At 48.0% G+C, this 16,697-nt stretch overlaps 1 protein-coding gene across 1 annotated transcript in view; it reads left to right on the top strand.

Annotated features, from left to right (window-relative positions):
* Window positions 1-16,697, top strand: part of ACSF2 (acyl-CoA synthetase family member 2) — a 46,997-nt gene that overhangs the window by 341 nt on the left and 29,959 nt on the right. The window contains exons 2-4 of the mRNA XM_025199159.1: window positions 10,023-10,218; window positions 11,956-12,084; window positions 13,156-13,209. Of these exons, the coding sequence (XP_025054944.1) occupies window positions 10,023-10,218; window positions 11,956-12,084; window positions 13,156-13,209 (379 nt within the window). The remainder of the gene's footprint in view (window positions 1-10,022; window positions 10,219-11,955; window positions 12,085-13,155; window positions 13,210-16,697) is intronic.

Genomic DNA, 16,697 nt, shown 5'->3' on the forward strand with positions numbered 1-16,697 from the left:
GGCGGGGCCATGGTGATCTCAGGGGTGATCTTGGGGCTGCGATCATCTGGGCGGGGGGTGATCTCAGTACTGTGACGATCTCAGGGGTGATCTGGGGACATGGTGATCTCGGGGGTGATCTTGGGGCTGCGATGATCTGGGGGGGTGATCTTAGTACTGTGACGATCTCAGGGGTGATCTGGGGACATGGTGATCTCGGGGGTGATCTCAGGGCTGCGGTGATTTCAGGGGTGATCTCAGGGGTGATCTGGGGACATGGTGATCTCGGGGGTGATCTCAGGGCTGCGGTGATTTCAGGGGTGATCTCGAGGCTGTGACGATCTCAGGGGTGATCTGGAGACATGGTGATCTCAGGGCTGCAATGATCTCGGGGGGTGATCTTGGACCTACTTATCACAGCTACAGTGATCCGATAGCTGTGGTGATTTCAGGGGTGATCTCAGGGCTGCGGTGATCTCGGGGGGTGATCTGGGGGCTGCGATGATCTCAGGGGTGATCTTGGGCCTACAATGATCTGAGACCTGCGGTGATCTCGGGGATGATCTTGGGGCTGCTGTGATCTCGGGGCTGATCTCAGGGGTGATCTGGAGACATGATAATCTCAGGGGTGATCTTGGGGCTATGGTGATCTGAGAGCTGTGGTGATCTCAGGGGTGATCTCAGGGCCACAGTGATCTCAGGGGTGATCTTGGGGCTGTGATGATCTTGGGTGATCTCAGGCCTACAATGATCCAAGAGCTGTAGTGATTTCAGGGCTGCGATGATCTTGATGATCTCAGGAGTGATCTCAGGACTGTAATGATCTCAGGGCTATGATGATCTGAGAGCTGTGGTGATCTCGGGGGTGATCCTGGGCCTACAATGATCTGAGAGCTGTAGTGATCTCGGGGGTAATCTGAGGGCTGCAGTGATCTCGGAGCTAAAAATCAGCACAACTGCTGCAAATGGGGGATTTCAGCGGTGGTCTTGCTTGGGTGTAACGCTGGCTCTGCGTGCAGCACTGCCAAGGGGGGAGAGGGGATGAAGATCATGTAGCCTTCAACTCCCACCTGCCCTACAAGAAGGGAGCAGCTTCTTTCCTGGGCCCATTGAAATGGGATGGAAATCCCCTGCAGGACCGCTGGGAGTTGCAAGGCTCATCCCTGCAGCAGATTTTTATAGGATGCCTGCTGGTAATTTTCAGCTGTGTGTTTTCAAGGTGAGGCCAGGTGGGAGGCACCGGTCGGTGAGTGCAGAGCGCTGGGGGGATGGCATTCATGACGTTGAGATCTCACACACTGTTCTCAGGAAACAGCAGCTGCAGTGGAGGGAAAATAGGCTCTTTTGTGGTTTGGATTCCAGCCTAGCCTTGTAACTATATCAGAGGATTATTTGGTTCCCAAGTTTGAATGGACTCAAATTAAAAATTCTGGGCATGCTGGTGGGCAAAACAGTAGCATAAAAAAGCTCTTCTTATGGAAACCCTTCAGAGCAGATTGCTTGTTCGGCTGAGGAAAGGGTACATTAACTGCAAAGTCTCCTGGAGTTTTGAATGCAGAAGGCCCCAAGGCTCAGGAAACTTTATCATCCCCAAGCCTGAAGCTGCGATCAGAGCAAAACAGCTTGTCTGCAGTAGGACTTATGATGGGGTGGTTAAAAGGCTTGTTTTATAAAGTAGGGAAGATGGGGAAAGACGAGCAGAGCATGGTGACTTTGGTGACCCTTGCCACCAAATTGCAATGTTGGTACTGCAGAGGCCTAGTAGAGCTGCTATGGGGAGAGGAGAAAGCAAGAAGTCTCTCCCTTGTAGAGGGGACAGTTAGAAATGGCTGGGGAAGAGTTCCTGAGTCCCCTCCAAAGAGCACTTTGTAGCCACAAGCTTCCCCCAGTCCGTGGGGCAGTGCAAAATGGGGGGATGGCCCTCCTGGTTGTGTTGCCAGAGCCCTCTCAGGTGCTCAGCATGAGAGGATGCAGCATTACATCCATCCCTTGCTCTTGCAGAGGTCCTGCGCCCTGCCTGGAGTCCTTCAACTTTCTATTCCTGTGGCAGTCTCCATAGGGACAGTGTTGGAGGTGGGGAGATATAGGAACTTATCTTGAATCAACAAGTGTAAATTGTTGGCTGAGGCTGTTCACAGATAACCCCGCTCGATTCCTAGCTGAATCAAAGAGTGCTTGCGTAAGCGGCCTGGATTTTGCTTGTCACCACCAGGCAGGAGAGGTTTTTGAGGGCTTCCTAAGTTTAACTGTTGTGCTTCTGCATGGGGAGCTGCCTTGGACTGTCTTTAGGGAACAGAACGAACATCCCCGGGTCTCGGAGAGTCTTTGCCCTGTTGCACTTTCCAAGAACTGCTGAGATCAGAGACTGTGCTCTTGGTTTCAGGCCGCCTGGCTCAGTTTCTGACACTGGAGACTGTTTTGGCACTAGGATGCCTTGCTAAGGGAATGTGTGCAGTCTAAGGGAGAGCAGCTTAAGTTAACAGCCTGCTCTGCCGCTGTACTAGTTTCCTTTGCTCCAGGCCTCTGATGGGGGTTGGTGAATGTAGGAAGTGCTGCAACAGGTCAGACTATCCATCCTGTCTTTCAGGCCGGTATCAGATGTGTCAAAGGAAAGAGGTGCGAGGGAGAGAACTCTTTGCCTTCCATAGCAAAGATGATGGGAGCATTTCTTTGCCTATTCTTTGCATTTCTTTTCATATTCTTTGTTCCCCTTTCCCTGGTCTTCCCTGCCGAAACAATATTTCAGATGAAAAGATGCATGTGTTTGTAGCCAGAAGTCCTACAGACCTGACTGTCTTAATATTTTCAGTGTGGTCTCAGCGACTAATTACTACTTTGCACATCTAGTTCCTTCTGTCCTTGGCTCCTACAGTGCTTCCCAAGGATGCACTAGTAACTCCTTGAGAAGTAGTCCTATGATCATTTCCACCTTAAAAGAGAGAGCTTAAATGATCTGTCCAAGGGTAACAAGCCTATTTGTGGGGCTGAGCAGTGCCAGTAATGGAGCCCAGGTATTCAGGTGGACATGAGACCATCATTCCTCTTCAGTACACTTCACCTGTCTGTATATCTTCAAACCACCATTCAGCTATTTACCATTTAATCCTCAAACAACCCCTGCGGGGGTTGGTATAGCATTCTCCCTATTTTATTAGTAGAAAAACAGACCAGCTGAGAGAGACACAACAAACTGGTTCCAGAGTCAGGATTAGATCTGGAGTCACTGGTACCCAGTCCCATGTTGGGTGTCCTAGGCAAGTTACTTCCAACCCTTTGTCATTCAGAATTACGGAGAAAATCAGCCCGTGACATAAATTCCTGCCATCTCCCTGACCATTCACTTTTTATGGGGTGATCCTTGCTTGAGACTGTTCCTTTTTATTGATTTTTCTGCTGCCAAAATGTTTGACTCCAAGAGCTATTTACCTTCAGATTCTGTTCCACTCCCTGTCATTTCAGCCTTTGAATCCTATAATAATACCATTATAAAAGGAGCCGTTCTTTTCTGAGAATCATTACCTCTCCTTAGCAGTCAATCTCCATGTGTAATTGGACAGTAAGTTTGCATCACATTTGCGATCTGATTTGATGTACGGATATGAACATCTGGACTCAAGGCATTCATATATTGCTTTGTGTAGATTGACCAGAAGGCCATTAAATTGCAGAGAGAAAAGTTTGAGTTCTGCTGAAAAAAACAATTAAAACCCTTTATTTACTTGTAGATAAGCTGTGTACAACAGTTAAAAAAAGAAAGAAAGGGGCAAAATCAGACTTCACTGAAACCCGCTTGCACAGGGATGTGCCTGGATCCAAGGGCTTCTGTTTCTCCCATCTTTTTGCAAGAAGGAGGTGGGGTTGGGGTGGTAAATGGGAGAAAGAATGAATATAGTGCAACAGGCAGCTGTTACCTCCCAGCGGCTCCTCTCTTCACTAGTTCAGTCCTCGTGCTGCGAGGGAGGATTCATTCTTTGGAAGGATCCTAGATAAGCGACTTGGGTATAAATCCATTCTGAGTGGGCAGATCGGGGACACTTTCCCTTGTGCATCTGGAACTTGCGGGGGGAGATCTGTGTATATGCATAATCCTTTGTGATCGTTTTTAGAGAGGCTGAGAACCAGCAGAAAGAGCTGCTACAAATTGGCCACATCTTGCTGGCCCTCAGCATCGTAGGATATGGAAACAGGGGCAACACTGCACTTTTCTTGAGGGAATTCCTATGTTATAAGTGCATGAAAAATAAATGGGGCCTTTGTTTAGTGGCTACATTTCACTCCTAGCTGGGAACTGAGTGGGGAAGTGAGGCCCAAACACCTGCAGTGGTCGGGGGACTGTTCGGTATAGAGGTCTGTCTGGTGGAAAACAAAGGAGATCCTGGTTTCTGATCACAGCTGAGACGCTGACCCTCCTTGTGACCTTGAGCAAGTCCGATAGGCCAGTAATCTGAAAAGGGCTGGAGATTCTGTCTGCCCAATTTGAGGCATCTTTGACCTTATTTTCAGAAATGCAGAGCTCTTCAGTTTGAGACATGTAGGTTTGGCACCTATGTGAATCAAGCTTAGGGTGTCTTGAGTCGGGCAACAAACATCATTATTGCTTTTGGCAGTAACCCTGCTGTGCCTCAGTTTTCCGGTCTACAAAATGGACACAATACCTCTAAAACCATGTTTCAGAGGTGAAAAGCACAACATGGACGTGAACCAGGGCAGCAAATGTTCTTTGTTACTAAATACTGTAGGGTATTTCTATCCTCAGTTATAAGTGAAACCTCTTGGAAAGTGAAAGCAGAATTTGTCCTCTCTCTAGTTCTTTCAAATGAAGCACCCGTGTGGGGCCTAGGAGCTAGGTTGAAAAGCTGCTTGTTGCTTTGGTCTTGCAACTGCTGTATTTTTTTCAGGGTTGGAGTGTGACTTGACAGTCATGTCCCAAGCAGGATCCTTTCCTGAAAGCAACATTACAGGGGAGTTTCCTGGAGCTCAGCATTTTTGTCAGGGGGCAAAAGTCCTTGCTATAAATACTTGGAGCCAGCTCCTCACTTATTGTTTCTCACTGGTTCAGGATATAGCACTTCTGGCTTTTCTTGCTAATGCCAGGGACTCTTGCATATTCCCACATTGAAGCTCAGGGGTAAACTTTCCAGGTTTAGGGTCTATCGCTGATCCTGTTGAAATCAACAGAACCCAGCTTTGGCTTTTTGGTATGCATTTGAAGCTCACTTATGTGCTGTGCCAAATCACGGGGCAATGCCAGCACCCCACCCCTTTAACTGGAAAATAGCAGCTGCTAATACTGCCAGGTTTTAAAAGCAGAAAGATTACACTGCTGGGCAGGGCAGGCCAGCGTGGGTGGGATGTTCATGTACGGCTCAGCGGGATGGACCGGGCTGTGGTGGTGGTGGGGGGGTTCCCCCATGGCTTCCTTCTTTTTTTGTCAGATCCCCTTTGTTTCTTCCGAGTGACGTGTTGCTCAGAAATGTGCTCAATGAACTTTTCCCTCCCCTTTTGTCATGGTGCCCTCAGGTCTGAGTCCCCATGGAAACTGCACAGGCGCTGGCATGCTGGCCAGAGGCATGGCCCTGTTTTCCTTGGACCCAGTCCAGAGCACTGCTGAGTCTCTGCAGTTCCTACTGACTTCAGCGGGCCTGACGGGGCCTCAGCACCTCTCACACAACCAGTGCAGCAGTGGGTCTTTGCTTGCTCTAGTCCCCCCTTTCCATCTCACTCTGTAAGTGAATGAAATGCTTAAGAAAGAAGTGGCAGGCAAGTTTCTTTGGGTAAAAGTGATCTCTTTTATTAAACCAACTTAAATATTTGGAAAAATTCTTCTTTGCAAGCTTTCGGGTATAAATACCCTTCATCAGGATGAAGAGGCATCTTGTCTGCCTATGTCCTTAGACCAACACGGCTACAACCTACACCCCTGTAACAAGAAAGAAGTGGGAAGTTTGGGTCGTTTCTAAACCCGCTGGGATGCAGGGGTTAGTGTGAAGTGTTAGATTCAATTCCACTTCCATGGTAACTTTGCCCTTGACCAAAATCCTCTCTCAGCTGAGCCTCCAGCGAGTGATCATTGGCATGGACTCTCACACCTCCAACGTGCCTCTGCTTGTCCTGGAGAGACCTCGGTAGATTTGGGCAACTGGGCCTCTGCTCTGAAACCACCCAGCAGCGATCAGGGGATACAAGCTATTGACCGGGTCTGGATTGGGATGGGTGCCCTAGGAGTGAACAGCTGTGAGCGTTTTGACCTTAGAGGATCACGCCACCTTCCTTTAGGAGAGAACTTTCTGGGAAGAGAAAGCTCCCGGTGAAGGGCTCCTGTCCGGCAGCGCACTCTTATCTCTCCTGGTTTATTTACCTGACCTGCCCAGCCATTTCTAAATCATAAAATTTAACTCTGTTTAACATTTGCCCCTCTGTGTTCTTTCTCACCCAGCCCTGGCATGACTGTGGCCTTGGCACAGAGCACGGTCGGAGCCTGATGTAATGAGTAACCGGGTGAATGGAAGGAGCTGGCGGCAGGGCATTGCCCGGTGGCACTGTGCTGCCTGCTGCCTTTCCTTCCAGAAAAGAGCTCATGGAGCCGATTCTGCCCTCCGTTCTTTGTGTGAAACCCATTGTCCAGGAAGCAGAGGCTTAGTTCATGCCTCGTGGAGGTCAGAACGTGGCCCCTGATGCTGTAGAATAGAAATCTGCTCAGCTCCGGGGCTTTCTTTTCTCATGTCAGGTGGACAGATCTTCGGCAACAAGTGGCACGGCCTCACAGCAAGCCATGGACAAAGCAGATCTGAGCTCAGGCTGCTCCAGCTTTCCTCCTTCAGAGCAGGTCTCCCTAGAAATGCCGCCCTCCTGTTTTATGTCGACTCCGCACACATCAGGAGGTGTTGCGGGTTACTAAATCTATGCACGACTTCTCCTTCCTGCTTTCTCTGTAGTTGAGGACTAGAGAGACTGGGATAGGGCAGGGGTGGCAGACGTGGAACGGAGGAGTTGGGATGGATGAAGGGGGCGAGAGCAGCCTGCAAGCCCTCTAGAGCTGGGCTGGCAGGCCAGGTAGGACTGGTCGAGGATGGGAGCTGGGGAGAAGAGCCGTGCCCTGGCTCAGGGGATCAGAGAGAGCTGTGACTCAATGGGGGTATTGAAAACGTTTCAGGTATTCAGCATTGTGGAATGAAAGGGTAAAAGTCATTTAAAAACACTTCCTCCTCCTCCACAAATGCTTTTTGCAGCATCCTCTTCTCTTAGCCTTGCTTTCAGGGGCCCTTCCAGGTGCTCCGCACAGCCCCTTCGCTGCCCTGGGTTCTCGGTCTCTCCCACAACACGGCCTCACAACCCGTGCTCCTCCCAAGGCTTCTCGGTATAACCAGGGGTGGGCGAGCAGGGCATGAGCCCTGGGCACTGATTTAGAAAGGCAGCACAGCTGCCAGCCACTGCCACAGGGCACAACATTGCTTGCTACGCCTCTGGGACTTCTTTTCCCCTGCATCCTATATCATGCTGACCTGTGGCTTGAGGCACCCTCCCCTTCCCTCCCGAAAACCTGCTTCTCTAGCTCTGCCATCCCTCACTGGTCTCCCTGGTGCTGGCAGTTGCACATTTGTTCTGCTGTTTCTGCTCTCGGTGAGGCCTGGCTCGGGAGTTTCCAAGAGCTTGTCGAGTACCTTGTACACACTGACACTGTTATATACACAGCCCATTACTGTGGAATTGCTTTTCTATTGCAACCTGTCAGTGTTTGAACTTTCCCTCCCTGACACGCTGCTTTTATTCTGGGCAATTAGAACCGCCTGTTCTTTACATCCTCTTAGTAGTGAGATGCCAGTGCAGTTAACTGGCTTTATTTTAACCCTCTGTCTCTCACTTAACTGTCTTCTTGCATGTAATTTATCCCACATAAGGGTTCTCCTCCATACTCGTGGCTTTGATTCAATGTCTTCTGGGTGATTTCCTGCTTTTTGTATGATCCACATTATTCAGGATTGAAATCTCTCCGCTTTGCACAGGAACCAGCAGGGATCATTAGGTGCCCTGAGCATAGAGCAGTGTTTTCAATGTTGGTTTTTCATCAAATAAAATACCTGCAGCACCAGGGCCATTCAGGCTCACACAGTACACTGCACAGTGCTCTGCCTTTCAGGCCAAGCAAGAAGAGCTGGGACTGTGTCAGTGTTGCGGGCACTGCAGGGCATGTGTCCTCTGGCGGGAAGTGGATGCACCCGTAGGGCTTGGATGGGATTAAAGACGGCCATGGAGGCCCTCCTATGCTTCTGCATATATCTTCAAAAATGGCCTCTGATTTCTTCCTACTTGAGCTGCCCAAGGTCTGCTTTGCAGAGCTGCTAAGCACTTCCCATTGACTTCCATCAGAGTTGGACAGTTTGCTAACTCTGAAATTCAGGCCCTTTGTGTCTAAAGACCCATCTTTCGACACGAAGGGCCGAATTTCACTTAGCAAGTTGCACAACTCAGATGCGGCTAAAGCTGGTGGAGACATGAAACCAGTGGCCGCTTCTGGCCAGAGGACCACCACTCATGGCTCGGGAAGACAGCTGATCCATGGTGTTTGCTAGAGGGAAGACTGCCTCTTCTCATGGAGGCCCATGTTACAGCAGACAAGGGCATCTATCCCAGGCGGCTTCATAGCCACAGTAACTAATATCTAAGCATCTTTTGTAGCCTAGAAGGTGCAATGCTCATCCTGATGTTTGCTTGCAAGAGGATGGGGAGAGGCAAGGGGCAAGGACCTGTCCAGCGTAACTATTGAGTGTATTCCCCTCGCTCCGGTTGATTTGGGCACTCGTGCTCTGTTCAGCTGTAGAGCACCTGTCTGGTTTTTAGAGCATCATTGTGGCAGGCTCTGGAGACACTGCCTCTTCTTTACTGAACAGTCCCTCTTCATCTGTAGTTTGGCTTCTTGAGAGGCCCAGAGTGGAGAATAGCGGGTTGCCCTTCACAGCAGTATAGCAGCCCCCTGGCTGCTAGCCCAGTGGCTCTCAACCTTTTTAAACTCAAGGCACCCCTAGATAGGCTCCAGGCACCCCTGGATAGACTCAAGGCACTCCTTGGGAAATGCCAGCTCTTAGTTTTCACTCTTTTTTTTGCCTATAGAAAAGCTTAGAGCAGTTTTTTTGCAGAGGACTTAGACCATAACTGTGGATTTCTATTTGCAGCCTCTGGGTTTATCTTGTGAATCATTTATTGGAAATGTACCAGTGCAAACACTGTGTGGGGCCCTGTAGCACCCTTGAAAGGATCTCAAGGCACCCTGGTTGAGAATCAGTGTGCTAGCCTGTGTTAACTTGGCTTGATTTCTGGTTATAAACACAAACTCAGCTGATGCAAATCAGCATTCCTCTACTAATGTTAACCCCCTCCTATGAGCTGAAGATGTGACTTTTTCTCCCTTGCATCTGGGCTTTGTTTTTGCTGAGTACCCCGGCCAACTCACAGTGAAGCCTTATTCCAAATGGCTCCTCAGACTGTCCATGTCATGGCTTTCAGTTTTCTCCAGTAAAAATTGGAAACTTAACTCAAATTAGGATTTCTCAAACTAGGGTAGGCAGTGCACTTCCAGTGGCCACATAAAAGGAAGGAGTGAGAAAACAAAAAAAAAGGAAAGGGAAAATATAAATGCAGGGAAGAGAGAAGAGAGAAAAAATGAAGAACCCTACAATTTCTTGGAGGGGGAACCAAGGTTGGTTATGACTTTGATTCTGTTATGGGTAATAATAGGATTTATGGTAATAGGAGCCCTCTACTTAGCACAGGTAGGACATTATGGTATGGAGGAGTTCTCATAATGCATCTGGATTATATCCAATAATCTACTCTTATAACCGGACCTCTGACCTGTTGGGACCAAGAATCTCAGGGGTTGTAAATCCTTTGGATCTTACGTTATAGTGCGGTGAAGGCAACCAGGATAGAAGATGGTCTCAAAGTGGGGGCAGCATAGGATCCTGTCAGTTAGGTACAGCACGGAAGACCCTATCCATATCCCTCTGTCTCTTGGCCACTCTTCACCCTTGTCTCTTCTTTTACAGTGCTCTGCACACACACGCATCCCTTCCCAAGCCTGCAGCAGCCAACAGCTACGTCCATGGGATCTTAAACGTTCCACTTCTCACCAAAACTGTGGATCGGTGCCTGGAGGAGACAGTCCACCGATTTCCAGATCGCGAGGCCATGGTGTTTTGTCGAGAAGGGGTTCGGAAGACCTTTGCCCAGTTCAAACAGGATGTAAGCAGTTGGTGTGCTACGAACTCCAGTCCTGTATGTAGCTCATCCCCCATGACCATGGGGAGTCATAGGGTGCTGGCAGGAAAGCAGGCTCAGACAATCAGAAAGCCGTTTCATCGTGGGGCTGAGCAGGACAGGGGGGGAGTTGGGCTTGTCTTTTCTGGATCTTTAGCCCAGTCCTGAATAGATAGCAAACCCTACGTATTGCTTCATTGCCTGACAAGATGTTTGCCATGTTCATCCTATCTACCTGCACTGTAAGGAATGAAGTCAAAGGGAGGAGGCAAGCCATGCCAGAAGCATATGTTATACATAAAGTACTTTCCAGAACAAACTGCTGCTCCTACGAAATGTTTTCCTCTCTGATATTATTATGGGCCCAAGCCTGAAGGGTTTTTCATTGGGGTCTGATTGCAGACTTGTGACGCTCGGCAGCACCCCGTCAAATATGTTGCACAGCTCCCCAAGCTGGGCTGGATGCAGCGTAACCACAGCTGCAAAGCAACGAGGACAGGCCATCTGACTGCCTTTCAGCATTGCTAAATCACCCACTCTCGTCGCTCCACAGTCCCCGCTGCATGGCTTCGAACTGGGAGACCATGCACACGTGTTTGAGGGAGTTGCTGGCAGGCAGGGTAAATTTGCAGTCTAGACAGCCATTTCAGCAGCCCGCAGCCTCTGGAGCGTCTCAATCTTTATACAAGTAAAAATCTCTTTGAAATGAGTGAGAGTTTTGCTGAATGAAGAGTGCAGGACTTAACTCCAGCTATAATAAGTGACTCAAATGGGTACTTTGGATATATGAACAATACTCCACGTGTAATTGGACAGCAAATTTCCACCATGTTTGCAATATGATTTCTGGTTTGATATATGAATATGAGCACCCGGGCCCAAGGCGTTCATATATCATGTTGTGCAGATCGGCTAGATGGTTGTTAAACTGCAGAGAGGAAAAAAATTGTGAGCTCTGCTGAAAAAAACAATTGAAACCCTGTATTTACTTGAATGGAAATTTCCTGTTTCTTAAACTGAGAAGCGGACAGAGAGATCTCACAAGTGGCTGCAAAATCAAAATCCCAGTCATTTAAAATTAGAAAGTGTCAGGGAGGCCCCTGAAGATATTGGGCCATGTATGTCCAACCCAATCTGAAATACGCTTGTCATGATGCAAAATAAAATGGTAATTTGAATGTAACAACTGGGCCCTGACACACGTTGGCAGGGTTAGAAATCAAGTTAGATTGTTTTCATCATCTGAGTTTTTTCAGGAGCAAGCAGTAATTCATGTATGGTTTGAGTCCACCCCTCTAAGTGGGCCTTCTATGCGCTTTGGGCTATTGAAGTCATAGTTTCAGGGGCTGAAGAGGAATGAAGCGTTTCACAGGCCTTGTCTGTAATTTCACCCATAGGTGTTTGCTTATAGCAGATCCTACTTCCCTTTGTACACGTGCTTCAAATTTGCTGCTTTCGTGCCTTCCATCACCCGTGAGTGGAGGCGGTTTGATTTCTGCATATGCATCATTTATAGTAATATGCTAGTAATTAAGCAATAAACTGACAGTCTGTACATGGGTGCTGCAGCATGTGCAGTCTCAGTTTCTTAAAATGGCTGCTAAAATGACATTATTCCCAAAGGATTTAATATGCCTTGATGTAGACTGTGAGCACCCCACTGTGAGGGGGCTTTTCCCCCATCTGACTGTGGAATACATTGATTTTTTTCATTTTTTGTAGGTGGACCAGGCATCAGCTGGGCTTCTGGCTCTTGGCCTCAAGAAGGGTGACCGGCTGGGAATGTGGGGCCCCAACATGTATGAGTGGGTCCTAATGCAGTTTGCAACTGCTCAGGCAGGAATCATCCTGGTAAGAAGATTGTCTTTCATCTTGAGCTACCTGTACTTTTCACTTAGAGCAAAGAGGGGAGATGGGGATGAAACCAGGAGCACAGGGATTTGAATAACTTAAATAAAATAATGCATCGAAGGAGCTGAAGTCACAGTCTCAACAAGGTCCATACAGCTGTTCTCTTCACCCTGTTTTCCTGGGTAACTCAGGATGCCAAGCTAATGTTGCCAGCTCACCCATGATGTACCTTAGGATGTACCTAAGGATGCCAGCTCACCCATGTTGTACCTTACAGTTAATGATGGCATGAAAAAAGCTGGAAACATCCTTAGATACAGCCCTGGTGGCCCAACCAAGCACTTGCTATTCAAATCCATCCTGAATTCATTCTGTGTCCCTATAGAAAGGGACCACTCTAAGTATATGTAACTGTGCTGTCTGCCTGCATTGAGATTCAGCCATCACTTGATGGTATCACTTGCTGCTATAACGTATGGTTTGTCTTATTTAGACAATGAGCTCCTTGGGTCAAGGGCTGGATGGACTCTGTCGTCCAGGAAGGTTCATACAGCATCAGCCATGCTGATATAATTCAAAACATATAGTATTAGGTAGAGTGAGTCAGTGGGCTCAACTGGCTGACTGCCAAATATATGAATTTGATAGCTCGACTCAGTTCTGGTGGCCAGTCTTCATTTAGAGAGAGTTATAAGCTGTATGACGTTTCCATCTCATTTGTTGTCCAGTAAGGAGTCTAATTGCCCCTAGAATTTGGGATCACCATAATTTAGTGGACTGAGCATATGCCTGGGAGTCGGGAAGCCTGGCTCCTATCCCTAACTTTGCCATATCTGTATGATGCTGTATCACTTAGCCTTTGGGCCTCTGTGACACTGTAAAAATAAAGATCAGTTAGTTGTCTTCCCATGTTACCCTGAAATCTTTGGGATGAGCATCCCCTAGACTTGGTTTTCAAATAGAAGAAAGAAGCTGTGTCTTCTGTTTTCTCTTGGAGCATATGGTCTAAAGATAGAGTTTGAAGGCATCTTCAGAGCTTTGATTAATTCTCCCATCTCTTCCTCTTTGTAGGTGTCTGTGAATCCAGCCTATCAGGCCCAGGAGCTGGAGTTTGTGATCAGAAAGGTACTGTGAACCGCTTGCAACTAATGCCACTTAATTTTGAAATGGAAGTGTGTCAAAGGCTGAGGGTAACCATGGGAACAGCACTAGGAAACAAACTTCTGATTATGGTACTTGGGAAATTCAAGCAGTGGGAAGAAAGGCTGCTAAGAGGCCAATCTGCGTGAACAGGGCTAGGGGGGTGGATGAAGGCAGTGCCGTTGTGCAGTGGTTGGGCATGCAGAATGCGAATACTTGGAATGAATTCCCTTCATTCAATTATTGTTGTTCCCTGTGGTTACCTTCCCACCTCCGCCTGCCTGCCTTGGAGCCCTCTCTCTCTGCCAATGGTCATTTTTGCACTAGATGCTGAAGAAAACCCATGCAGGCACGAAGGGTTTGTTGCAGAGCTGCGTCTGTCCAAGAAGCAGTCCCCTTGGACTGCAAAGCATTAAGGGCGACAAACTCGCTTGTTCAACAGGTGTGTGGTTGGCAAGCCTGATGAAGCAATGCTCTTCCTCGAGTCAGTTCAACAACAGCCAAGCCTCATGATCCAGCCGCAACAGGTCCTCTGGATCTGCTGGGGGAGTAGGAGCAGCAGGCTCCAACCGCTGACTCTTCCCTTGGGGTTTCCTAGCTAGAAAAGCAATAACCTTGCACTTCTCTGGAAGCCTCTTTCAATAAGGACACAGCCTTTTGGGAGGCTTGCTGGGCAGAAAGCTCAGTTGGAAGGGCAGCGTCAGTGAGGATCGCAATGGCAAAACTCCCATTGGCTTCAGTGGGGTCAGGATGACACTAGAGAGGAGAAAAGCCTCTTAAGTGCCAGCCTCCACAGTCCTGAGGAATTGCTCCATGCGGTGTTTCTTCTATAGCCACCTTCAGTTCCATTTGAATCTGTATTGTGTTTTACTCCATCTGCTCGTTGTGGCCATGGTTAGACTGCCCTCATGCCTGCCTTCTCTTCAGAGTTGCTTTGGACTGTTTCCCAGGCTGTCTGTAACACCTACCAGGGGTGACTAAGCTGGTCCGATTTCTTATCTCCGGTAACAAAGGATTAAAACTATTCAACCTTCATTTTGGATCAGATTAATCCATCCAGGCTTACAGAGCCCCCTGCACTGGTCTGGCTTGTTTGACTTTGCAATCAAAAGGATTAGTACAAGAAGACACAGCCAATGTGCCACCACCAGCCTCCCCCATGCCATGAGCACATGGAAGTGGGGGATTTGGGGCAGCCAAAAAAGGTCCTTCTCCCACAGCCGTGCTCCAGGGCTCCAACCCAATCTCCCCAAATCATCTTCTGTTTAAACTGTTTACATTCCTCTCACAATCCGGCTTCCATTTTCCCAGATTTAGCTATTTTCTGCTATGTTTTTCCTGCCTTGAAGTCTCTTTAGTCCATACATGAAGAAGAAGGATCAGATAGGGCATCTGCATGTAGAGCTAAATTAAAGGTGGAGGGGTACTCTGCTATCCCTAGATCTTGGGGTCTGAAACCTCTCTTTGCTGGCATCAGACAGCTCTCATGATGCTCCTGCCTTCCTTGCTTATGTTTTAGGTCCTGATCTAGCTCGAGTTAAGATTTCATTTCTGATCAACTTTGGAGGAACATAGTGACTTCCTTTTCCTCCCCTGCAGATGTGCCTTTTGTTTTTATCTTGATCTCTGCAGGTCAGATGCTGCTTTCATTTTCATCGCTGTAATTGTTTTGTTCCAGTCGTATCAAAATGAAATGTATTTTGCCATTTAGAAAAAAATATTTTAATTTTGAAGAAAAAGTGTTTTAGGGGCTCCAAAAGCTTAGGAAACCTGAAAACAAAACAAGTTTGTTTGATCCCAAAATGAAATATTTGGGTTTCTACGTTTTGCTGAGAGAACTTATTTTTTTCTCTTAATTTTGCGTTGTCCCGAACTGAAAACATTTAAATGGTTCTTTTTCCAGTTGATTGGCCAAATGGGCAAAAACACCAATCAAGTCAGCAATTCATGCTGCTCTAGTGACAGAGGCAGCAGCCTGGTATCAATCAGCAGCACAGAATCTGTTCTGCTCTCTTGCTAACAAAAAGGAAACTGCAAGGGTTCAGCAAAATGCTCCAGGCCCGGAAACCCCAGAAACCCACAGCTGCGCATGCAAATTAGCTCTCTGCTGGGTAGAGCCATGGAGCGTGCAGATGCAGCTGTGCAGGTGCATTCTGGCTTATGCACCAGGCTTCGATAGTGCAAGTCCAAGAGCTTGAGTCACCTCTTTCAAGAGTAGTGCTGCTGGAGTGAGTGAATAAAATCAATGGAAGTGCTAGGAAAATCAAGCTGCTCTCTTTTTCGCACTGGTCAACTCAGTATTAAAGCTGGTTTCAACCCTGGCCTGGGCTCCCTCCGTATCACTGTCACCTTGAGTGCCAGCAGGAGTTTCGGAAAGGGAAGCTCCGTCTTCCATTCCTGGGTTGTATTAGCAGGAGTGTCACGTGCAAATCAAGGGAAGTGATTCTTCTCTCTTCAGCACTGGTGAGGCCTCATCGTTGTGCTCTGTTTTGGACCCCACACTTCAAAAACGATGTGGTCAGTTTGGAAAGTGTCCAGCACAGGGCTACAAACATGATTAGGGTCCTGGGAGGCAAAACTTGTCAGCACAGGTTGAAAGAACAAGGGTGATTTAGTCTGATGAAGAGAAGACCGAGGAGGGATTTGATAACGGTCTTCAAATGCCTGCAGGGTGATTACAGAGAGGATGGAGATGGACTTTGTTCTGTGGCTGTAGAGAACAAGACTAGGAGCAATGGCCTAAAGCTGCACCAGGAGAAATTTAGGTTGGAGATTAGGAGGAATTGCTTGACAATGAAGAGTGGTCCGGCACTGGAACAGGCACCTAGAGAAGCTGTGGATTCTCCATGCTTGGAAACTTTCAAAAGCAGTTTGGACAGACACTTCTCTTGGATGGTTTAGTCAGGGAGGATCCTGCCTTGAGCAGGGGGCCGGAGCCGACGGCCTTGTGAGGTTCCCTCCAGCCCTACATTCCTATGATCCTATGTATAATATACTGGTTACACATCCCAGGCCAATATAAGTGGGTGTTGTTCTGCTGAAGTCCATGGAGTTGCATCTGCCTACACCAGACATCACATTAAATCTCATTGCAAGTGAGCACGTGCCTTGGGTCTCAGGGCTGCTGCTTTGATGAGCCACAAAAAAATTGATCCCACTGTATGTCATCCAGCATGGTGCAGGGTCTCCCTCCCACGGGAGGGGTAGTGCTGCTTCCCTATCTCTCTGCAAGGACCAGTTATTCTCCTATCCGGTGACTTTATAAGCCGCTTTACAGCACAGTTCCTGGTAGGTCGATGCCAGCACGAGTGTCAAAGCTCATTAAAGATAAGGTCTTTGTAATATACACTTGCTTGTAGACCAGCCAGCCTTGAAGAAAATCCATGTGTCATCATGTTAAGGACCTAGCTTCTTGCATTTAATTTCTCTGGGGCCATGAGGTTTTCCATCAGCAGTGACTGCCAGTGCTGTGC

Source organism: Alligator sinensis, unplaced genomic scaffold (assembly GCF_000455745.1).
Source record: "Alligator sinensis unplaced genomic scaffold, ASM45574v1 scaffold876_1, whole genome shotgun sequence".
NCBI classification, from domain to species: domain Eukaryota; kingdom Metazoa; phylum Chordata; order Crocodylia; family Alligatoridae; genus Alligator; species Alligator sinensis.